Consider the following 25,368-nt stretch of genomic DNA (forward strand, 5'->3'; position numbering starts at 1 on the left):
GTCTAAGACAATTCAATGGAAAATGACTTGCCAGCACAATTCTGTTTTAATATTTAGTCTTTTGGATGATGCCTGCACAGTTCCACCTTGAAGGTATGCATTCAAATTGTAAGCATGAAGATATTGGTCTGTGACCTTTGCCACATGCTGAGAAGGTATTGTGACTCTTCCCCCTGCAGACGGAGTCCGGCCTGACGGATGGTGGTACATCACTCCTCCTCTCTGGGGGTCAGCTGTATCTGCTGATGGGAAATGGACATGGGCATGGAAAACTACAATAAAGTAAGACAAATATTCATTTTAATGCATTTAATTCCTCTTTTGATGTGAGGACTACAAATACGCGTGATAGGAAATTGACTTTCTGTTGAGCTGGGGTGTCCAAAATGTGGGGTCATTTGTGGCTCACCATGCATTCTGAATGAAGTTTTAATTAAGGAAAAATTAGGTCAAATATTACAGGAATAATGTCATAATTACAAGAAAAAAGAATTTTGGAACATGGTTTCTTAAGCTGAGCAACAGCAGGAATATAAATATAAGGTCAAAACAGTTGTATTGTATCAAGAATCGAGTAAATATGTCATTTTAGTAGCATACAATTAAATGTTTAAAGATAAAACATGCAATATTTTAAAGAGAAACAAAAAGAATGGTGTATTTTTTTGCAAAATTAGGTTGGGGAAATAAAGTCAATATTACAAGAAAATTTGCAAGAGACAAGTTATGTGTTACTTAAATATTCATTAAAATTTAAAATGTATTTTAATATTTTTTATTTAAAATAAAAATTTAAATATTAATTTATTAATTTGAAAAATAAATCAGCAACAGCTTTAAAGAGAAAGAATGGTGTAGTTTTTTGCAAAATTAGGTTGGGGAAATAAAATCAATATTACAAGAAAATTTGCAATAGAAAAGTTATGTATTACTTAAATATTAATTACATTTTACAATTTATTTTATTTTTTTTTGTTTAAAATTTAAATTTAAATTAATTTATTAATTTGAAAAATAAAACAGCAACAGCTTTAAAGATAACAAAGAATGGTGTATTTTTTTTGCAAAATTAGGTTGGGGAAATAAAATCAATATTACAAGAAACTTTTCAAGAGAAAAGTTATGTATTACTTAAATATTAATTATTATTTTTTTAATTTATTTTATTTTAATTTTTTATTTAAAATAAAAATTTAAAAATAAAACAGCAACAGATTGTAATTTTGTTAACAATAAATTCCGAATATAATGGGGGGAATAACACGGTTTTAGTAGCATTTTACCTATAGCAATAAAGCTGAAATTGATGTTTTTTTCCATCAAAATGACCTTTGCATCCTTCCATTTTCCAGTCGGTGACCCTGGGAGGAAAAGGTTTGGACCCCCCCGCCATAGAGCAAATCTCCGGACGAGCACTTAGCACAGTGAATGCATCGTGCAAGGGAACTACAGGCAGCCAAATCCCGGTTCTCAGAAGAGTACTCTCATTACAGGCTGGGGTCATGGTGGCTTTGCAGTATTTTCCCTTTCTGCGTTTATTTCTATGTAATCTCCTTTCTGCTCTAAGCTGCTTTGCAGCAGCAGGAACGGCGACGCGTGAGCAGCTGACCACACTGAAGGACTTCCCGCCGCACCGTCTAAGGTAAGATGATTGCAGCTATTTTATCAGTACATAAGAACAATACTCTTGTTGCGTAATAGAGTTGAAGGTTTAACGGCCGCACAGTCCATCCCTCCAGTGCAGCCTGATTTGGTACAAATGAGGTCTTAATACGAGCGCTCGCAGCGGACATGCCGTAATCACCGTTTCCCCGTAAGGTTGCCATGTCAGGCTGGGATGTAATGGCCTCTTTACCTTTTATGTGCCCACGTTTCACTTTATTTCTCTCCCTCCGGCTGATGCTTTGATTCACCAGGGAAGTTAAAAAAAAAACACTCAACCTCCCCGCCTGTGGGCCAGAGTGTCATTCCATCACCATGCTGCAATCCCTCCAGGAATCAAATTATCCCCCAGACACCCCGGTTATTGCTGCACTCTCCCAAAATATGTCAGGAAATATTTAGCCACCCCCCCCCCCCCCCCCACGCTAGCAAGCCCATCTATTGCTGTCATGCAGGGTGTGCTTTTTCTTTAATATGCTTCTCCCTATGGCGCAGTTTACATGTTGACGCCGATGCTAGGCGGCTTCTGATCATAATCTCCGCTTTCACTGTCCCCCCGGGACTTTTGCCTTTCCTGTAGTGAAACCCCTCTAAGAGATTACAGCGCCTTACCCCCCCCCCCCCCCCCCCCCGCTCCGCTCATGGCACTGGACTGATCCGGTGTCTGCTGACGGCCTTTAATGTGCTAATATTATTAGACCGCTTGGGGCAGACTTGATCTTCATCATCTTATTGATGAGTAGTCACCAAATGATGGCATTGGTCCTTATTACCTAACAGAGAAGAACACTTTAGATCAGGGGTCTCAAACTCAATTTACCTGGGGGCCACTGGAGCTAGGGTCTGGGCAAGGCTGGGCCGCATCAGGTTTTCCAAAAAAAAAACAAAAACGCATTTATTAAAAACAGAAAAATATACAAACTTTTTCAGTGCTTTGGTTCCGATTTTCTACAAGAAAAGCTCTGATAAAAAAAAAAACACTGTTCTCAAATATCTTGTTATTTTTCTGCACAAAATAAGATGAAAAATAAATAAACAAATCAAGAATAAAGAAAATCAATCAATCAGTAATAAATAAATATAATAATAATAATAATAAAAACTTAAGAAACCACATACCAAAGCATTATTAGAGCCCTGTAGACATGACAAAACACGACTATAGTCACATTTATACTCTTTTTATTTACAACATATTGCGCAACTGCAGCGTCTCGAGACACATGCTAACTCGCAAACTAGAGAGCTAGCGACCTAAACGGTAGCCTTCAAGTTATTTCCTTTAAACTTAAATAGCCAAAAACTTACCACTTCCACACGGATAGGGAGGATAACTATTAACAGTTATTTAACCTTTAACATGAACATTAATTAAACGTAATAATTTTTTCTGGGTACATGAATCCATACAGCATCCATATCAAACTAACATTAAACTTTCATATCAAGGCGGGGGCCTCAAACTAGTTTCCTGCGGGCCACATTTGGCCCACGGGACACGTGTTTGAGACCCCTGCTTTAGATCAATGGGCTAAGGTTGCATCTCAAGTTTATCATCTTCCTCTTTCAAAGTTGTCACCCCCCCACCCCCCGTCTGCTTTGACAGCATCAGCAGGTCACAGGTTGCTAAGCGACCGTGTGGAGTTGGGGGATGGCCAAAGAGACGAGCATCTGGTCAGCGGGGGCAGACGGTCAACGCACTACAGGGAGAGCGCTTGTCACTCCCACTTTGGTACCTCCGCTCAGTCCACTCATCTTTGCCGGAATCGGTGTTCCGAGATCCAGATTGGAGTTATTTGGATCCGGTGCCCAGACGAGTGACTCATGTGAGCACACGTCGTTGGCGGCAGGGCATGCCCGTGTCAGAATGACGTTGATGGCGGCTGATGGTTGCAGTTGCTCAAGTAAGAAGACCAGCTTCAGGTCTCACGTAGATGGCGGTCATGGGGGGGGTTAGGGGGTCAAGGCCAGGTCTTATTGGTGTGTGCCGTAAATGTTTGGATTCTATTGTTGATGATGTTTCTCATTGAAAGGGGACCTACAGACATTATGCCCATTTTGGGTCCTTTGTGTTGCCTTGTGGACTCCTATAGAGCAGCGACACACATAACCCGCACTGAAAGCTGTCTAGATCCTCCAGGATTTGCACCTATCCCAGCTCTATTTCCAAAATGTTGATGATTGGCCCCACTCAGCTTGTGCAGCTTGTACCCAGACACGCCCATATAAGGAAGTCAGGCTCACTGTGATGTCACAGGGACTCTCTGGAAGTGTTCAGAACCATCCCAAACTTCTTTCAGGACTCACTTCCAAATGCGCAAACCTCATTGTCTGAAACTTTGGCATAGTCTAACACGGGAATACGACATTCCAAGGATATTTATAGGTCAGAAAAGCGGGAAAAGCATACTAGGTCCCCTTTAAGAGAAAAGCGGTTTCACAGGAACATGGCATCAAAATGAGATACGTCATCTCGACCGTTAATGATTAGACGATTAGATGATTTAATACGTTTTTATTTGCCGTTTACAGAGTCAACAAAAGCTTTATTTATTGTTGAAAAGGTACCCGGTCTGTACACAGTACTGCATAAGTATGTGGCGCCCCGGGGGTGGGGGTCTACCGGGGTGGCTCTCCGGTGTGCATGAAGAAGGGCCGATGGCATCAGAGCACTAAGTCCAGATTGGGGGAGGGCATCGACAGTACGCTCAGATAAACAGCTATACTGGTTTCCCGCTGAGGGAGGGGGGGGTTTAATGCCTGGTGGCGGTCGGCCAGCATCAGTGATGGCTCCAACTGTTACTGGCAGCCACCGCTCTCTGCTGCCACAGTGACGCACGCCAGTGTGTGTGTGTGTGTGTGTGTGTGTGTGCTCATTTGAAGTGATTGTCAGTCTGTCAGTGGTTTGTAGGGCGACAATGATCAACCTCATAATGAGGGATTTTCATGTTATCAATTTGCCAAAGCACAATCTCAGTAAACAGTAAAATACCTCCAGTAGATGCTCTGGTGGTCATACAGGATCTCCATTCTAAATGATCTTGGAATTTATATACGCTCCTGATCCAGATTTTAAGGTTTAAGGTTGTACGTTTTGCATTGTTGGATCTTAAGGAAGGGGCCGCACAGTGCCTGAGTGGTTACCATGTCGGCCATGCAGTCAGGAGATGGTGAAGATCTCCGTCGGGCATGTCTGTGTGGAGTTTGCATGTTCTGTAGTGGCACACAATGAAGACACAATGAAATGTGTGGATCGAGACATTTTTCTCCTGTTATAGTCTGCTGGCATTAGGGGCGTTGGCAGTTGAATGTGCATTTCTAGAAAGGTCTTTTGGACTTTAGCATGCCTGAACCTTAAGACATCGTTTGCATCGCTATCATAAGACTGGTATCAGTTTTATGGAAGACATGCACCAGTATCATTGTTGTCATAGGAACGCTTTTACACGTACTTGGAATAGGATGGAGAACCAAATACATGAGCCAAGTTCATGATAGTTTATTCTGTACGTAAGTAAAAACTCCTTCCTGTTAAACATTTGACGGGCAATCACCGTAACGTGGACACATGGTCTTGGTGGATGTTAATTGGTTTGAAAAATACATTTTTTTATGGATTATTTACGCTTTCTTTTATTTGTATGTGTGTTATCTCCATGTGACTCTTTTTTTTTAAATTTTTAATTTTTAATTTTTAATTTTTAATTTTTAATTTTTAATTTTTAATTTTTAATTTTTAATTTTTAATTTTTAATTTTTAATTTTTAATTTTTAATTTTTAATTTTTAATTTTTAATTTTTAATTTAAATTTTAAAATTTAAATTTTGTATTTTGTATTTTGTATTTTGTATTTTGTATTTTGTATTTTTTATTTTGTATTTTGTATTTTTTATTTTATTTTGTATTTTTTATTTTCTTTTATTTTCTTTTATGTTTTATTTATTTTATTTTTATTTATTTATTGATGTATTTATTAATTTTTTTTAATTTATTTATTTATTATTATTTTTTTTTAAAGACACTGACACCACTCTCCGTCTTTTAGAACCCGTATCAGTGGTCAGGCAAGGTCTACGCTCCGACGCGATTGGCCGAGCGAGGTAGTGGGTGTGGCCTGTTTTGATGCATCACACTCACACACCATATCATACACTCACTCACTCACACTCCTGCTCCCTCCCCCCCCTCTCTCGGGCTCTCTCTCTCTCGCTACCTTTTACTCTGCCTCTCGCATGTCAGAGTACAGACTGCAGCAGGACCAGAAGCTTCTCCTCATTTTTGAGAAGCAGATCCAAAAAGGGGGGGGGTCGTTTTTTTTTTTTTCTTGGAGGGATCTACCAAGGCTTTCCTGGCATATCGCGGAGCGTGCAGGTGGGTGTGTGTTGTAGCGCTGCATGCTCGGGAGTTTACTGCAGGAGCATCAGCACTGCGGAGAGAGACACCAGCCAGGGACTCGCCCCCCCATCTCACCCCCCCTCCCCCCCTGTTCCCTCCCTTCTGGAGCATCCATACATTCATGGCCTGACTGACTGTATGTCATTATTCTCCTGTCATGAAGTCTTCCATTCTTAAACCTCATATATCCTCGCAGGTTTTTTTACGTCCGGCCACACAAGCCGCTATCGGGACCCCCTCGCTCGACCTTTGGCACAGACTTGCAACCCCCCCACCATCTCCACCCCTTCATCCTGGTCAGCTGTAGGATGACTGCGCCTGTGTGCTGACGAGGCGTTGGCGAGCAGCAGTAATGGGCGCTGCGCTGGCCGGCTTCCCCACCACCCCCTCGGACGCCGCTCTGCCACCACCGCCGCACCGCCCCCCCAGGACGGGCGCTCCCCTCAGCCCCGCCGATGGGCGAAGACGCTGACGCAACGCTGACGCTGAACCACCACGGCTTCCTCCCCGACCACAACTATGTGACTGAAGGTAAGAAACATGTGTGTGTGGTGCCATGTGCGTTCTGCATGATACTTCAGCACTGTGTGTGTGTGTGTGTGTGTGTGTGTGTGTGAGATGCTTATCTGAGAAGGTCAGGGCCGCCTCCTGATCTTCTAAATCCGCCTCACAGCCAAGTGCTGACCAAGCGTCACAGAGGAGTACACAAGCATCTCTCCAATATCCCAAAATGGAAGTATTTTACCCAAGTCTTGTATCTCCTGGTACTCCTCTTGTTGTCCTCCGCCCGCTTCCGTTGTATGTAGTTTCACTCAAAAGGGGGGGGGGTCCATCCGCCCCGAATTCACCTTTTATTTTGTAATAAGAAACCTACTCTGACCTTGCCTGTCCGAGACACGTGCAGTACCCCCCCCCCCCACACTGAGCGTAATAAACTGCCAGACTCAAATTGAATAGACGGCGTATCAGATTTGAACAGTTTTATTTCGTTTGTTGCCCCCCCCCAAAAAAAAAATTGCAACCCTAATCTAACCTTTCCTTTCCATGCGTGTCAAGTGAATGGAGGCTTCCTGTGTTACTGCCGTGAAATAATGAGCTCAATAATGAGCCCCACTCGGCATCGGTCAGGCGACACCCGCACTGCAGCCTGTTGATGGGCTCCGTTTACGCAGGCCCCGCTGTTTATTTATTAACCTTTTTCCTCCCCCCCACCCCCGCTCGTTAATGCCCACCTTTTGTCCGAGGAGACTGAGAGCTGCAGGAAGTCACCTGCTGCAACCGGCGCGTGATTACCATAGCAACAGTCTGCGATGAAGAACATGCTGGTCTTCATGCTCGGCCGGCGTGACTGACAGCTCGTCCCCACCCACCAATAATGGCAGGATTAATTATTCTCCGCCCCTCAAGACGGGCGCTATTCTGGTTGAATTACTGATGAGAGCTCGCCATGAACATACACGAACGGGGACTCGAACTGCACGCACTGACCCGAGCCCGCTGATGGATAGTTGTCCGACAATAAGTAAAGGACCACTGGGTTAGTTTGTGTCTCAGATAAACTAAATGATTCATTACCTGCTTCTTCTTCCATGTGTGCACCCCCTCCACCCTTTCTCCATCCCCCTCTCTCTCTCTCTCTCGCTCCTCCTCCACCACCCCCTCTCCATCTCCATCCCTCCGTCCCCCAAAGTATCTCTCAGCATTGCTGAAGTGGCTCGCATGCCAAATAATTAGCCGACATTGCTGAAAGGTTGGACGTGTGTGTGTGTGTGTGTGGGTGGGTGGGTGGGTGGGTGGGTGGGTGGGTGTGTGTGTGTGTGTGTGTGTCCAAGGCAAATCCCCCAAAAGTGTTTGTGTGATTTTTAATTTTTTTTTTTTTTTTTTTGTGTTGCATTCATGAATTCACGTCCGTGTGTGTATGTGTGAGCATATCCCGTTTCTTTGTTTGCTCACGTTGTATGACATGTTTGCGTCCATGTTTGTGTGTGTATGCGCATACATAAGAGTATGTCTGAAGATCTTCCCATGGTGGGGGGGGGGGTGTCCCCTGGCCTTCAACACCTACAAAGGAAGGGTACTTAACCTTCCTCCACCGTTCCTCCCCTCCCCGCTTCTCTCATCTCTTCTACCTTTTCTCTTTATTCCCTATTCTTCCCTCGCTCAGTAGCTCCCTTTGTGTGGAATGATCTCTGGGGATGGACGAGAGCTTTGCTTTAAATACTCCAAAATTATTAGTCATACAAATATTTTGCCTTTTTTTTCCACCATTGGGAATATTTTTATTCGTGATCTATTAAAAAAAGCGCATGATTGTGTGCAGTAGAAGAGTTGTTAAAGTGTTGGTTTGGACGGTTAAACCCAAAATGTTGCACATAAAGGAGCCATCATTTGATGCCTGCAGCATTTCCTGCCTCCTCGCACAACAACAACAACATCGCTCGACTCTCGTCAGCTGATTGCTATAATGTTTGAGCTTGGAAGATACGTACGATACCCGTCGAAAGTTGTAGAATCACGCTGCATTCCGGACGCCGACAGAGGAGGTTGTAAGCACGCCGGAACTTGGAACATCCGAAGGAATGAGTTGGACCAACCGCCAAGGCTTGGTCAACCTCCATTTCTGTCCGAAGAGCGTTAAATTGTTGGCCCATTTTGTATCATCCTGAAATGCACATTATTTTTTCAGTTTTGGCTAACCTTCCATTTTTGATAACGTGCCATTACTTACCTTTTTACCGTTTCAATTCATATTCATTGGACTTGAACAACTTGGATTTGACTCAATAACTGGGAAAACTGGGAAGTTCTAAAATGTTGGACTGGTAGTATTTAAAGTACTCGTATGACATTCATCTAATCAACCGCAAGACTGCCGCGTGTTTATTATTGGAGTTAAGGCATATAATTAAATGTAATTAAAATTAAAGGGTATAAAGGGGAAAGTATTTATGGCCCTAGTGAGGTTATTGAGGAGCTGGGACATATTTCATTTCCACACGGGTACATAGACGGGGTCCTACGAACGGAATCTCTGACAAAGGCGGAATCCCACGGAATCGGAACAAAATGGTGTTTCCTTTGCAGACCGTTCAATTGTGGCGGCATCTCATCACAAACACTAATCCCGAAACAAATAAGTTGGCGAAAAAAAGCTCGGAAACTCGTCTGCCCAGAATGGAAGCCTAGTTTAGCAGAGCATGCTAGTGCGGCCGACTGTATGAGTGTGTTTTAGCGCTCGTTGATGCGAAGGAAAACGTAAACAAAATAAGGGTGTGGCTGACTGCGTCTTGGAGGACTTTGTAGCGATGTGTCATCCCAGTGGAAAAGTTAGCCAATCAGTAACTGTTGCATTTGTTCACTTCCTGCTTTCCTAATATAGTTGAAGTTTTTTTTATTTTTGTAATATTATTATTATTATTTTTTATTTTTTGTCACATAATCAGTTCCCAGTTCCACATGTCCAAAAGGAGTAGGAAGAAGCAAAGCTTATTAAATCCTACCCCTCCATCTGGTACTTTTACAATCAGTAACTCTTACATTTGTTCACTTCCTGCTTTCCTAATATAGTTTAAGTTTTTTTTTTGGTATTATTATTTTTTTGTATTTTATTTTTGTCACATAATCAGTTCCCAGTTCCACATGTCCAAAAGGAGTAGGAAGAAGCAAAGCTTATTAAATCTGACCCCTCCAACTGGTACTTTTACAATCAGTAACTGTTACATTTGTTCACTTCCTGCTTTCCTAATATAGTTGAAGTTTTTTTATTTTTGTATTATTATTTTTTTTTATTTTATTTTTGTCACATAATCAGTTCCCAGTTCCACATGTCCAAAAGGAGTAGGAAGAAGCAAAGCTTACTAAATCCTACCCCTCCATCTGGTACTTTTACAATCAGTAACTGTTACATTTGTTCACTTCCTGCTTTCCTAATATAGTTGAAGTTTTTTTATTTTTGTATTATTATTTTTTTTAATTTTATTTTTGTCCCATAATCAGTTCCCAGTTCCACATGTCCAAAAGGAGTAGGAAGAAGCAAAGCTTATTAAATCCTCGCCCTCCATCTGCTACTTTTCCAATTAGTAACTGTTATATTTGTTCACTTCCTGCTTTCCATAATACAGTTTTTTTTTTTTTTTTTTTTTTTTAAATAATGCACCTCATTCCGAAGTACAAGGTGTACAAGTACACACTGGGAAATTAATCGGAAAATATATTTAAAAAAAAGAAGAATTTTGGCAAGAATAAAACATATTTTATAGTGCCGCCCATTTCGAGAAGGAGCCCAACATGAACTTTAAAGATGTTCATTCAGCTCCTTCTGTGTGTCCACCCTGCATGACTCTTCTCCTCTCCCTGCAAGATCCAGTATGATCATAAATACACCACCTCTCGGTCTTCTTTGGTGAGTACTCATGGCCAAATATGGTGATGTAGTAACTCAGACCCCACCCCCTTCCTTCCTACCTTCCTTCCTTCCTTCCTTTCCCTTTGCACCTATCCTCCCTCCATCCCTTGCTCCTCTTGCAGGGCTGCTCCTGGCTATAGCCTGAAGAGCTCCGCCCATCCCGTCCACCCCTCTCCACCCTGGAGTCCTCCCCCAGGATGTTGAGCCCCATCCAGGTGCTGTGCTCCGACATCACTACCCTTTCTCTGGAGCCTGAGCCGTTTGCCTCTTACACTGAAGGTGTGTGCTCTCTCCTCTTCTCTCCCCACAAGGTCACGTGACCTCGCTTACTCAATGTGTGTGTGTGTGTGTGATAAGTTTCCGAGTTTGTCGGTCTGCGTCATGCCTTTTTTTTCGTGCCACTATTTCTGTAGCGGCGCTGATATTTTTATCTCGGGCTGCGTTCTGTGAGAGCGTGATTGATTCCTTTAAATAGTTCTACGAGACGAGGCTGCGTCTCCTTTGTGTACTTCCTGTACCGCGTTGAGCAGCTCAGTCACAAATATATACCACAGCATTACATCGTATTACAGTATTTACAAGCCGTCGCCACATAATCACACTTTTCAATATCGTTGGGGGCTAAATTGGGCCTAAATCCCTAAGCTGATCATCTTTTTTAATGGTGGCCTTTGACAAATCTGGTGGGATTATTTTGGCCCAACATGACTAATTTCGGCACTGAGTGTCTCGGAAGAGTTAGACTCGCTTTTTAAAAAAAAAAAAATTTTTTTAATTTTTTTTTTTTTTTTTTAAACCGAGCAAATCTGTCTAGTATGTAAGGGCATTTAGATCAACAAGACTATCTGCCCCAATGGCTGGACGGGACAAAAAAATAAAAAAATAAAAAAAAATAAAAAATACAAAAATACAAAAATAAAAAAAATACAAAAATACAAAAATACAAAAATACAAAAATAAAAAAAAAAAAAAATAAATAAAAAAGACTCGCTTTTTTGAGTCGATTAGATCCATTAGGATCACACCAGTTCTGCACCCCCGTGATGTAATACGTCCTAAATCATTCGTCACCGTTTTTTCCTGATTACTCCTAAACAGGACAGGGATCAATTTAGGCTCCCCTCGCCCTCTTTATGTCTCTCCTGGGTTATTGAGTCCACAGTTGCCACGCGTACACGGGATAACGCACGGCGGGCCAGCACATGTACACAAACATGTCCTGCTGAGCGACGCCTTGTCCCGGCTTTTAAGGAGCGTGTGTTTTTTTTGGCCAAGCTTTAATGGCCCCCCGTTTTCCCAAAGCTGACGTATCCGTAATTGGGACGGCGGGGCGTCTGCGCCTCCTCCCTGTTTGTCCCTATTGTAACTCGCTCATATAAACAAGGGGATTTTCCCCTCTCCTTCAGTACGTACACCCACTCTTTCCCACCCCATCCCACCCCACCCCACCCCATCCCATCCCATCCCGAGGCATTGCTTTTCTTTGCGGAACTTCCAATTCACCCAGTCGCCATCTTGATTGGAAACGACATAATACAGTAAACCTCGCATATATCGGACTCGGATATATCGGAAATTCGCTCCCAACGGACAGATAAAAAAGAACCGATTTTTCTGTAATGCATTTCCAATAAAAATTCATTGCATATATCGGATTTTTTTATAACGGATTTCGCCTATTTCGGACAAAAATCTCCAGTCCCGTTCCAATGCATTTCCATTAAATTTCCCTCGCATATATATCGGATGGCCGCATCGTGGCGCTCCGATTCGCCGAATCGTGACAGGTCGCTATACGACGTCGTTTGCAGCGTTTGCAGCGTTCCAGGTACATTGGAAACATAGTCAAGGAAGTGCCTTTTTATACCGGATATAAATCCGATTTACGCATATACCGGATATAAATCCGATATATGCGTAAAACGGACATTTTCCAGGTATACGCATATAACGGATTTCGCTTATATCGGACAAAACCAGTGGGAACAATTGAATCCGATATATCCGAGGTTTACTGTAATTATCACCTTGGTTGAATACTTTGAATTTAAAACCCAAGTACTCTAAAGTCATTCAACTCAAGTCCAAGTCGAGTCCCGATGTCCCCGTCCCCTTTGCAAGTGCGTGTAAATACTTGGAGATACGTATTCCGTGGTCCGTGTGGTTGGGATTATTCCTGTTTGTGTGTTTGTGTTGTGTTGTGTTGTGTTGTGTTGTGTTGTGTTGTGTTGCAGTGAGTCAGTGCGACCTGCTAAAGAACTGTGGGAGGCTGACACACACCTCGCTCGCTCGAGCGCACACACACACGACCACACAACTGACTGACAACCTTGCAGACAGTCTCTCCATCACACACACACACACACACACACTCACACACACATACACACTCAGTGCCTATGATGATTCTGTTTTGTGGACTCGTGCCCATCAAAGTTAAAGATACGCACAAGGATGTGATGTGGAAAGAGACACAATTTGTTGAAGAGACAACGCTGAGAAGAACGTGCGTTGCATATTTTATGTAGCTTCATCTTGTGCCGCCGCTTGGACGCTTTTGCTGAGGTCGGCTTTTTCTCTGTGATTGTGTGAGAGCACCGTTGTGTGTCTCTCTCTCACACACACACACACACATTTCGTCTAGTCCGCGATCTAATAATTTGTGTCTCCTGGAAGTTGTGTGTTTGTGGGACAAGCCGAAGCGCCTCAATTATTCCACCTTCTTCCTGGATTGATTAATCCCACTTCCTCCTCCGCCAAAGAGCGCCATATACGGCTAACCCGTGTCGAGTACCGCTGCTGCTCAGCCTGTTACCACGGCAACCTTGCTCACTGGAGGCCCCCCCCCCTCCCCATTCACTCAACCCCCCCCCCCCCCCCCCCCCCCTTCTTTCCTCCACCGCCTCCGCTTCCCTCTCCATCCTTTCCCATTTCACCACCGCCAGCATCATCACCGCCGCAAGCCGGGCTGCAGAGTGAGTGCTTGTGGGGGAGGGAGGAGAGTCAGGCTCCAATGTGAGGGAGACAACCACAAAGATAAGACTAGCAAGGGAGAACCGGTACAATGTCTAATGTGGAAGGACCAGTGACCACCGTGTGAGTGGGGCTGTGCGGAGACGGAGGAGCGGAAGCCGGCCGGCCCTCATCATGGATTCAGTCTCCCGGTCAAGGCCGCCACAAAATTGTCAGAGCTGCAGCTTTCGAATCTCGCCAAAGTCTCCGTAAAATGCTCCGTGTGCGCTCCGCTTTTATGACGAGCTCAGCTTATTGAGGTCTGTCTTTGTCTGGGTGTCTTTCCAGCAAAACTCAATGGACTCCTTTGTCAATATGGGGGGGGGGGGGGCAGTCATCTGTAAAGCTCATCTATGACCTATTTCAATGTATTCTTTCTTCATTGGCTACAATTGGCTATTCAACCAGTTTAGAACCTTCCAAATACACATTTGAACATGATTAGAGACCACCAAATAACACCCCTATAGTCAGCTTCACGCTTGTATTACCCAATGTAGAAGACATAATAACATAAATAAGACATAAATAACAATGACTGTGTTGCTAGGAATTTAGTCATTTTTATGTTTGAAAATGTATACAGGTGAGAAATATGTAAATTAGCTTCAGTATGCGTACTTTTGGAGTAATTCAATGATAAAACACAGTGGCAAGAGAAAGGAAACACACGTATTTTATCATCTCAGGCATAGGGGCATATCCTGGAAAGGAAAGGAAACGGGGGGGGGGTGATATTTGATATTTTTTTCTTGTTTTAGTTTATAAAACAACAAAAAAGACACAGTTTTGTTTTATTATTGACTGTTATTATCAACATTGCACTTTTTTCTCTTTACATTTTGCATTTTTGGTTTCATTTTTTTTTTTGGTTTTGTTTTTTTTTTGGTTTTTGGACTTTTTGGTTTCATTTGGGGCTGCACGGCGGTCGAGTGGTTAGCACGCAGACCTCACAGCTAGGAGACCAGGGTTCAATTCCACCCTCGGCCATCTCTGTGTGGATGGTTTTCTCCGGGTACTCCGGTTTCCTCCCACATTCCAAAAAAAAACATGCTAGGTTAATTAGCGAGTCCAAATTGTCCATAGGTATGAATGTGAGTGTGAATGGTTGTTTGTCTATATGTGCCCTGTGATTGGCTGGCCACCAGTCCAGGGTGTACCCCGCCTCTCGCACGAAGACAGCTGGGATAGGCTCCAGCACTTCCCGCGACCCTTGTGAGGATAAGCGGTAGAAAATGAATGAATGAATGAGTTCTCCTCCTATTTTGTGTGGAAGTGGTAACTTTTTGGCTTCTTATTTTGTCTTTCCCCACCCTCGGCCATCTCTGTGGGGAGTTTGCATGCGTGGGTTTTCTCCGGGTACTCCGGTTTCCTCCCACATTCCAAAAACATGCTAAGTTAATTAGCGACTCCAAATTGTCCATAGGTATGAATGTGAGTGTGAATGGTTGTTTGTCTATATGTGCCCTGTGATTGGCTGGCGACCAGTCCAGGGTGTACCCCGCTTCACGCCCGAAGACAGCTGGGATAGGCTCCAGCACCCCCCACGACCCTCGTGAGGATAAGCGGTAGAAAATGAATAAATGAATGAATGAGTTCTCCTCCTATTTTGTGTGGAAGTGGTAACTTTTTGGCTTCTTATTTTGTCTTTCCCCACCCTCTGTCATCTCTGTGTGGAGTTTGCATGTTCTCCCCGTGCATGCGTGGGTTTTCTCCGGGTACTCCGGTTTCCTCCCACATTCCAAAAACATGCTAGGAGGTAGCACAGAGGTAGCGACGGGAGAATGAATACCAATCGGCCAAATGAACACGCCGCCGTGTCCATTTTCAGTTGTTGGCGTGAGTGACGCCACTGGCGCGTGCCGTCGTGCCACAGTGTGTGTGTGAATCACGGTGACGCAAAGCCGCGGCCATTGTGATGCGTCTTTGTCCGCGTCTTCTCGCCTCCTCTTGACATTTGACTGTCATGGCGGCTCATTTTCATGCATAATTGTGTGGATGATGTGCGCCGCGGTGACTCACGTGCGTTCTCTTGTGCTTCATACGACACCCAATGACCCCCCCCAAAACCCCCTCCACCCTTGTTTCTCTTTCTGTCCCCATGCAGCCGACATCATCTCCACCGTTGAGTTCAACCACACGGGAGAGCTCCTGGCCACCGGGGACAAGGGGGGCCGAGTGGTCATCTTTCAGAGGGAACCCGAGGTAGGGGTCACAAGCTCACATACACACAATTACACCACAAAAACCTGCCCCCCCCTCCAGCCAAAGTCTACTTTGATAAATAGTCGATGCTTCTGCAATGTAGGCCCCACGCGGTGTCTTCCAGATGGGTTTCACCGACGGCAGCCATGCTGTTTTCACCACTAAACCGCCTTCTCTCTCCATCATCGCCATCGTCATCTTTTTTTTTTTTTTTTTTTTTTCCCGTCCACAGAGCAAAACCGAGCTGTTCTCCCAGGGCGAGTACAACGTCTACAGCACTTTCCAGAGTCATGAGCCCGAGTTTGACTACCTTAAGAGTCTGGAGATCGAAGAGAAGATCAATAAGATCCGATGGCTGCCTCAGCAGAACGCCGCACACTTTCTCCTGTCTACCAACGGTGGGTTTGGCCGTAACGTCACCGGCTGGGGGGGGCGGGGTTTGAGATCTTAGTCACCTTCCTGGTGAAACCAGACGATCTGGCTGGCCCGATACGCATGGGTGTCCAAAATGTGGTGCAGGCATCAGTGGAACGTGGCTTGAGACACATGCTTACTCGCAAACTGGAGCCTTCAAGTTCATTCATTCATTCATTTTCTACCGCTTTTCCTCACGAGGGTCGCGGAGGGGTGCTGGAGCCTATCCCAGCTGTCTTCGGGCGTAAGGCGGGGTACACCCTGGACTGGTCGCCAGCCAATCACAGGGCACATATAGACAAACAACCATTCACACTCACATTCATACCTATGGACAATTTGGAGTCGCTAATTAACCTAGCATGTTTTTGGAATGTGGGAGGAAACCGGAGTACCCGGAGAAAACCCACGCATGCACGGGAAGAACATGCAAACTCCACACAGAGATGCCCGAGGGTGGAATTGAACCCTGGTCTCCTAGCTGTGAGGTCTGTGCGCTAACCCCTAGACCACCGTGCCGCAGCCTTCAAGTTATTTCCTTTAAACTTAAATAGCCAAAAACTTACCACTTCCACACGGATAGGGAGGATAACTATTAACAGTTATTTAACCTTTAACATGAACATGAATCAAACGTAATAATTTTTTCTGGGTACATGATACCATACAGCATCCATATCAAACTTGCGCGGGCCTCAAACTAGTGTCCTGCGGGCCACATTTGGCCCGCGGGCTGCGTGTTTGAGACCCCTGTTCTAGAAAAATGTTAATATAATTTAGCACCAATTTATAGGACAGTTAACATTTCACAAAGCACCGTCATTGGTTAAATAAAGTTTGATTGTCCAGTCATATTTTTTTTTCATTGTACTCTTCTTCAGTTTAGCGTTAAAATGTAGTCTCGTCTTGTGAGTCGAGCGTCTGGTGACCTGCCAGCTACGTAATTGAATGAGTCAGGGTTTTTTCACCAGGGTTGTGGTCATGTGACAAAGCGAAGGGCATTAGAGGAATAAATGGTATTAAGGCTACGCCGGAATCAGGAGTTACAAAACCTTAAGTAGATGAAGAGATTTATTAGCTTTGCTGGTGCAAGAGGATTTTCCGTGTGGGTTGCATGTCGTTTCGTGGAAGAAGACCTAGCTTTAGCGACGTGGGGTGGCGCCGTACTACACAAAATATTGGCTCTAGATTATATTTTACTTACTTTTACTGCAATGACAAAAAAAGGACTGGACAAACAGACTTGTTTATTTAAGTGAGAGTTTATTTAAATGAGAATTAAAGCTGCTACTACTAATCCCTGTTAGCTGTTGCTGGTAGAATAGATTAGCTTCGATGTTTATACGCTAAAAAGAACTGCAGTTCCCATGATGCTAAGAGTGCCGTACCAGGAAGTAGGGAATTCTTCACCTTTTGATAGAAGTCATACACAGCGATCCTGTTCTGATCCCACAAATATTAAGTAAATTTACTCAAATGTGGAATTACCACGAAAAATGAAGCGTTCGGCCAATGACGCTACGAGCACCGAGGTGGGTCGGATTGCAAGGTTTATATAGTGCCTGTCATTGAGGTGTGTGGCATACGTCGGCCATGTTTTACTCACCAAGTATGTGCACTTTGGAGGCAATATCATTCCACATTTGACCACTTATAGGCTCCTAGTCAGGGTAAGCGGCATAGAAAATAGATGGATGGATTTTACCACTTAGTTTTTGCTCTTTCCACGTAGCCTCAGTTGGTGTCTGACTGCCGAATGTCTCCTTTCACCAGATAAAACTATTCATTTGACCTAATTTGGTGTCTGACTGCCGAATGTCTCCTCTCACCAGATAAAACTATTAAGTTGTGGAAGGTGAGCGAGCGAGACAAACGGCCGGAGGGATACAACCTGAAAGATGAGGAGGGTCGCATCAAGGACATCTCCACTGTCACCTCCCTACAGGTTAGCGTGTGTGTGTTTGTGTGTGTGTGTGTGTGTACACCTATACAGAGAGTCCGGCCACCCAACATCTGCGCCCCATCTCAAGGAGTCAAATAGTGTCTGGTGGTTAACGTGTCACGTGCAGGCGTGGGTGACGGCGTGGAAGAACAACAACAACACCACGTGATGGTGTGATAGAACCAACGCACCAAATGTGCTTTTCTCCATCACGAGCGCCACCGTTGCACTCAAACTAATGAATTTGGGCTCCGGCACCAAATCTATTATTAATGCCAGCGGAGACAGACTGTTAAATATGAATTCACGACACAATAAAATGGTTTAAACGGAATCTACCGTGTGTATCGGTTCCATTTGTCTCCTCCTAATCAGTCCCATCGGATGCTAAGCGTCTCTGTGCTCTCCGAGGTGCCCGTTTTGAAGCCCATGGACTTAATGGTGGAGGTGAGCCCGCGGCGAGTGTTCGCCAACGCCCACACCTACCACGTCAACTCCATCTCCGTCAACTCCGACCACGAAACCTACATGTCGGCCGACGACCTGAGGATCAACCTCTGGCATCTGGACATCACCGACCGCAGCTTCAGTATCCTTTCTTGGCTTTGCTGCATCCAATCGGAATGGCTCAATACGTGACTATACCTACGTTACTAATTAACTAATTACTAATTAATACTAGTTATGTATTATTCAGATGAACTTAGCACTTGGCAGCTCTATTTATTTCTCATTTTTGCCCTTGTTTTTTCTTATTTTTTGTTCTTAAATAATCTTTGTAAATAGTCTTTTGGTAATATCATTCCCATACTATTTTGATTTTATATCCATGATATTAGAACTTATTTGATATACTTTATTTTGTATTTTTTTCGTCATAAATTTCTCATTTTTGCCATTTTTTCTTATTTTTTTGTTCTTAAATAATCTTTGTAAATAGTCTTTTGGTAATATCATTCCCATACTATTTGGATTTTATACCCATGATATTAGAACTTATTCAATATACTTTATTTTTTATTTTTTTTGTCATAAATTTCTCATTTTTGCCGTTTTTTTTCTTATTTTTTTTCTTAAATAATCTTTGTAAATGGTCTTCTGGTAATATCATTCCCATACTATTTTGATTTTATTCCTATGATATTAGAACTTATTCCATATACTTTATTTTGTATTTCTTTGTCATAATATTAGGACTTTAAAAAATTACTTTTTTTTTCCTCTAATGTCAACTCTGCTACGAGAGTGATATTATTATATTATTATTAGTGATATTATTACTGCTGATTCTTCCACTTCTGGTGTTTTTCAATGTGCTGTGTACCAATAGAAAACACCCCCGCCCCGCACATTGGACTCCCCCGCTTCAGCGGGTGTCTTGGCCTGAACGGGACCCCTGAAATTGAATTGCGGTATTTATATTGCAAAGTACTGCATTATAAGCAGTAGGATGTAAGGATGTACAGCATCTATCTATCAACATGCACGCCGCAATTTCACTTTGCCGCACAAAGGACCTCAGCAACGGGGGAGGGGGATTATTATTCTTGGAGGGTGAAAATGTATCTCTATGAATAATTCAAAAAGCTGCATAAATATTTCAGAGGCTTTCTGGGCTTTATTGCGAGCCAATAGTACACGGTCCTGACCCGGGTGGGATTTATAATATTACAAATGATATTACTGTCAAATACATTTTCTTACAATTCATATTTATATATCGCTGCTGTGCTAATTGACGTGGGCTCGCTTGTCAATCACATTTACATAATATTTTCAATTCTCGTATTTGTAATTAGTTTCCGAGGGACTCCTACGGCGTTCACGCCAAAACGTCCCGAGGAAATCCCCGTGAGCTGACTGGTTTCCTGAACGGCTTCCTTTCCTCAGACATCGTGGACATCAAGCCGGCCAACATGGAGGATCTGACGGAGGTGATCACAGCGGCCGAGTTCCACCCGCACCACTGCAACCTGTTTGTCTACAGCAGCAGCAAAGGCACCTTGCGCCTCTGCGACATGCGAGAAGCCGCGCTGTGCGACCGCCACTCCAAATGTGAGTAGACCGGCGTGGACGTGATCTGGATCTGATCTGGATCTGATCTTTAGAAAGACGCTTTGGTTCATCGTATGTAGCTTGTTTTATTGTTTGGTGATTTTTGGACTTTACCGACTCGTCCAGAGCTTCATAGTTGCTTCTACGTTGGTGACATCTGGCATGAGGTTGGTCCGATGATGGACCTCCAGAAATGGAGGTCAAATGAACATGAACATGAACATGAACGGAAGCTAGCAGGGGTTAGCCTAGTTTAGCACGCCAAGCGGTTGTGTGTGTGTGCTTGACTCGGCTCCATGAGTATCTTTCTCCATGTTGTGTTTTCATGCTTTATGCTAGGAAGGTTTTACAATGCGTGATGGGAAAAAATACGAGAAGCGTGTTTATTTTTTAACGCAGCTAATCTTAGCCATAAATACACATTGTCCACATACACACACACAACACACCTCTGTGACTGTCCTTCAAAATAAGAGCTAAAAAAAAAAACTGCATATTTAGTCGACATTGCATGGGTGACTACATCTTCCTTCATGACAAGCACAGGCATTACAGTTTAGTGGCATCCTTTTCTTATCATTCTTATTATTCCTAAGGTTTTATGCACGGTGGGAAAAAAAATACAAGAAGCATGTTCATTTTTTAACGCAGCTAATCTTAACCATAAATACACATTGTCCACATACACACAGAACACACCTTTGTGACCGTCCTTCAAAATAAGAGCTAAAAAAAAGACCTGCATATTTAGTCGACATTGCATGGGTGACTACATCTTCCTTCATGACATACACAGACATTACAGTTTAGTGGCATCCTTTTCTTATCATTCTTATTATTCCTAAGGTTTTATGCACGGTGGGAAAAAAATACGAGAAGCATGTTTATTTTTTAACGCAGCTAATCTTAGCCATAAATACACATTGTCCACATACACACACACAACACACTTCTGTGACCGTCCTTCAAAATAAGAGCTAAAAAAAAAAAATACCTGCATATTTAGTCGACATTGCATGGGTGACTACATCTTCCTTCATGACAAGCACAGGCATTACAGTTTAGCGCCATCCTTTTCTTATCATTCTTATTATTCCTAAGGTTTTATGCACAGTGGGAAAAAATATGAGAAGCATGTTTATTTTTCAACGCAGCTAATCTTAGCCATAAATACACATTGTCCACATACACACACACAACACACTTCTGTGACCGTCCTTCAAAATAAGAGCTAAAAAAAAACCCTGCATATTTAGTCGACATTGCATGGGTGACTACATCTTCCTTCATGACAAGCACAGGCATTGCAGTTTAGTGGCATCCTTTTCTTATCATTCTTATTATTCCTAAGCTTTTATGCACAGTGGGGAAAAAAATACGAGAAGCATGTTTATTTTTTAACGCAGCTAATCTTAGCCATAAATACACATTGTCCACATACACACTTCTGTGACCGTCCTTCAAAATAAGAGCTAAAAAAAAAGTCGACATTGCATGGGTGACTACATCTTCCTTCATGACAAGCACAGGCATTGCAGTTTAGCGGCATCCTTTTCTTATCATTCTTATTATTCCCAAGTATTGAGTGTCTCAACTGCCGAGGTCTTCTCCTGCAGTGTTTGAGGAGCCGGAGGACCCCAGCGCTCGCTCCTTCTTCTCCGAGATCATCTCCTCCGTGTCCGACGTCAAGTTCAGCCACAGCGGGCGCTACCTGCTCACCAGGGACTACCTGACCGCCAAAGTGTGGGACCTCAACATGGAGAGCAAGCCCCTGGAGACCTACCAGGTGAGTCGGCTTCATCGTGGTCTGAGCGCGAAAATGGACAAAGTTCATTTCGGAATAATGTCATTATTATATTTGGATGTGTGATTTCCCTACAAGCAAGGTCACGGAGGTGACGCCGAGAGAGGGGTGAGGAGGTGCTATTTACAGTCTGGGAAGGAGGAAGTAGCCGGCGCTTAGATCTGCAATGCAGCAGGGAGGAAGCGAGGGAGGGAAGGAGGCGTGTGAGGGCTTGGCTGAGAGAGGAGGACTTTTAGGATGTGGCAGAAGGATGCTAATAACCGCAGCAAGGTGACTTGAGGAAACGGGGATGGTCAAATTGTTTTGGTCCATCTGGAGCCAGACAGAGAAAACGACCCCCTCACTCCTTTCAACGGGGGCTAACTCCTAAAAGAATATACTCGTATATGATAGTAGTTAGTAGGAATTGAACCCCACGGGAAAACAAAGGTCCCCAGATGTTGATCCAAAGCCACCTCAGCTTGACGCTGGCTCGATGCAAACAGGAAGGAGGTCTGGGGAAGGTTTGCATTTCCTCCCCAGCTCCCAGCGGACAAACACTGCTGATGCAGGCAGATGCATGAACCGCAGGGGGGGAGGAACCACTCCTCGGTCCATGTGTGGCCTCGGTGACGTTGATGGACCTTCACATGAAAATATACTCCTGGTTCTTCATATTGCTGGGGGGGGGGTGTCTTATTAGCGATGCCCTAAGGGGGTTTGTGTTACAGCCATGAATATGTTTATTCTGTGTGTGTGTGTGTTCTATTTTTAGACCCAAATGAAGCCGCCGCGTATGAGATTGATTTTTAATCTGCCATTTCTTGACACCCCCCCAGGTCCACGATTACCTCCGCAGCAAGTTGTGCTCCCTTTATGAAAACGACTGCATCTTCGACAAGTTCGAGTGCGCCTGGAACGGCTCGGACAGGTGGGTGCTTGTTTCTTTAAAAGCGTCGTTGCCATGGAAATTGTTGCTGCTGTTTTTGTCTCTCTCTCTCTCTCTCTCTACTGTCCCTTTGTTTTGTTTTTTTTTTGTGTTTTTTTTTTCTCTTCTTGTTTTCTGTGTCCCTTCTTGCTCCGGTCCAGCCGCTCCCAATTCGCATAACAAAAACAAAAAAACAAAAACAAAATCTGCCCCAATGGCTGGACAGGACACAAAAAAATGTAAATTCAAATGTTGTTGCCCACAGGACCGCCATCTATCTGTGGTGTGGTAAAATTAAAATTAAATTTGAAATTAAATTTATTACATTAATTAAATGTATTAAATTTATTACATTTATTTTTAATTATTTTAATTTGTTTATTAATTTATTTTATCATTATTTATTACTTTATTTTTAATTTATTTTAAATGTATTAAATTTACATTTATTGAATTAAAATTTAAATTAAATTTATTACATTTATTACATTTAAATTATTTTTATTTATTTATTTTAAATTTATTTTAAATTTATTAAATTTAAATTAAAGCATTGTTGCCCACAGGACCGCCATCTATCTGTGGTGTGGCGACTTGCAGGCAGTTTGCACAATTGGCTGCGATGCATGTGACCCCCCCCCCCCCCCCCCATTCAAAAGCATGAACGTCATCCATGTGAACCACTACATCATCCCCTTCTGGACTGGAATACAAACAACGTATCGTGTGTGTGTGTGTGTGTGTGTGTGTGTGTGTGTGTGTAGCGTGATCATGACAGGAGCCTACAACAACTTCTTCCGCATGTTCGACCGCAACACCAAGCGCGACGTGACCCTGGAGGCGTCCCGGGAAAGCAGCAAACCCCGGGCCGTGCTCAAACCGCGGCGAGTGTGCGCGGCCGGCGGGAAGCGGCGGAAGGACGACATCAGCGTGGACAGCCTGGACTTCACCAAGAAGATCCTGCACACGGCGTGGCACCCGGCGGAGAACATCATCGCCATCGCCGCCACCAACAACCTGTACATCTTCCAGGACAAACTCAACTCGGAGATGCACTCGTGAGACGGACGGAATGGACGCCGGACGCGTCTTACGTCACGTCGTCAACCTCCTGAGAACCGGAAGGACCTCGAGCAGGCGAGAGGATGTTTACATGTTCTTCTTTCTTTACTTCCGTACGTTAGAGTCACTGGCTGGATGCTTCATTTCACTTCTAGCACCCCCATTTTAGTTTTTTCAACTTGACAATGATCACGTGATGACGTACGAGACCTGGATATCCAGTCAGCTGGGCTTCACAGCCATAGGAGAAGGATCTCCTCCACACGAGCGTGCAGGTTCTTCCCACAGATTCTGCTTCTGGGGCTGCATTTTGTGCTACTTTAATACAACGAAAGCAAAAAAAAAAAAACTCCAAAATATGCTGCATGTCCGAGAGATTTAGCCTCTGCTGTAGACTGACTAACGGACCCGGCTGCCTTCCTACCTAACGTTTCCACCCAGCTGTACAAACGCTTACAGCACGAGGACGCCGCAGACGAGCTCTCTTTACCTTTACGTGCGTCTTTGGACGCCTGGCGCATGTTTACCAAGCCTCGGGCTCTTCCACTTGCAACTTGGAAATGGAATGAAGCTGAACAGGAACCCGGATGTTTCGGGTTCTGTCAAAAAAAAAAAAAAAAAGGGCCAAAATGGTGTCTGTATGTACCAAGACCATTTTTTAAAAATCCATAAACTGACTTATGGACTTGACTTGATTGATTTACCAGATGATTGCCTCCAAAGCGACAGCAGAGATGCTACTTTGGTCTCTTCAGCCTTTCTCACTGATTACTTTGCTAATGTGCAGAACACTTTATTTTTGGAGAACAATTTATTCTTTTATTTCCCTTTTTCAAGAAGAAAAAGGAATGTCCAGTTTTCTCCATGTGCTGACCGAGCTAATGTCAACAATTTTTTGCATATTTTTGTTTTTTTTTCATGTATGGTGATGACAAACTTGTCACAAAGACAGGTACACAAAAAAAGGTTGGGATTTTTGGAATAAAGATTTCAATAATTGCACCCATTGGATGTTATCATCCGCCTGTTCTCTTACTTGAAGTCGGTGCTTCGCAACCCCCTCGGAGGTTGGTCGGTTGGTTCGATCCCCCCCTCCTGTACCATCCTGGTACAGGAATGTCTGGAGGGGGCGGAGAGGTCACAGGCCCGAAATGTGTATGTTAAAAAGACAAATTTCTAATTATTTTTTTAAATTATTATTTGGTAATTGTTTACATGATATATATATATATTTTAAAAACACACAATTCCTCTTGCTGAATGTTTGGTTCTGTCAATTTTATCCCAAAAATATGACACGATTATACTTTACAGTCAACCTCGTTTATCGCAGTTAATTGGTCCTCCCCCATGTAATGGGCTATTCCACGTTACTGCGCATGTGCACACTGATTCAGGAAGTTAGCAAAAGCAAAATTTTTGGCGCGGTTTTCCGAGTATACGGAAGAGGCTTTGCTAGAGGAAAGTTTTTATCAAAGCTACCGAGTGAAAACCTTTTTTTTTT

The 25,368-nt window shown here is 43.5% G+C and overlaps 1 protein-coding gene across 7 annotated transcripts; it reads left to right on the forward strand.

Moving 5' to 3' along the window:
• Positions 1–45: 45 nt before the first annotated feature.
• LOC131110584 (serine/threonine-protein phosphatase 2A 55 kDa regulatory subunit B gamma isoform) lies at positions 46–24,871 on the forward strand. 7 transcript variants are annotated; one of them, XM_058063816.1, is made up of 14 exons: positions 46–93; positions 180–282; positions 1,353–1,642; positions 5,709–5,763; positions 6,255–6,589; positions 10,586–10,742; positions 15,583–15,680; positions 15,913–16,078; positions 17,927–18,039; positions 18,448–18,625; positions 19,927–20,091; positions 21,708–21,877; positions 22,714–22,805; positions 23,567–24,871. In XM_058063816.1, exons 6-14 carry the CDS (start codon positions 10,661–10,663, stop codon positions 23,862–23,864), a joined length of 1,362 nt encoding a protein of 453 aa, XP_057919799.1. In that variant the 5' UTR covers positions 46–93; positions 180–282; positions 1,353–1,642; positions 5,709–5,763; positions 6,255–6,589; positions 10,586–10,660; the 3' UTR covers positions 23,865–24,871. The 7 variants fall into 7 exon arrangements, with proteins under 7 accessions (XP_057919799.1, XP_057919801.1, XP_057919800.1 ...); XM_058063818.1 differs by lacking the exon at positions 5,709–5,763 and adding an exon at positions 7,749–7,808; XM_058063817.1 differs by lacking the exon at positions 5,709–5,763 and adding an exon at positions 10,419–10,460.
• The last annotated feature ends 497 nt before the right edge of the window (positions 24,872–25,368 follow it).

The sequence above is a fragment of the Doryrhamphus excisus genome, chromosome 23 (genome assembly GCF_030265055.1).
Source record: "Doryrhamphus excisus isolate RoL2022-K1 chromosome 23, RoL_Dexc_1.0, whole genome shotgun sequence".
Taxonomy (NCBI): domain Eukaryota; kingdom Metazoa; phylum Chordata; class Actinopteri; order Syngnathiformes; family Syngnathidae; genus Doryrhamphus; species Doryrhamphus excisus.

Excerpts from the sequence above, each read along its gene's own strand:
- LOC131110584 (XM_058063816.1), top strand. The coding sequence starts at position 10,661 with ATGTTGAGCCCCATCCAGGTGCTGTGCTCCGACATCACTACCCTTTCT. Across the intron at positions 15,681-15,912 it reads TCTTTCAGAGGGAACCCGAG|AGCAAAACCGAGCTGTTCTC; the intron begins GTAGGGGTCACA and ends TCCCGTCCACAG. Across the intron at positions 16,079-17,926 it reads CTTTCTCCTGTCTACCAACG|ATAAAACTATTAAGTTGTGG; the intron begins GTGGGTTTGGCC and ends TCCTCTCACCAG.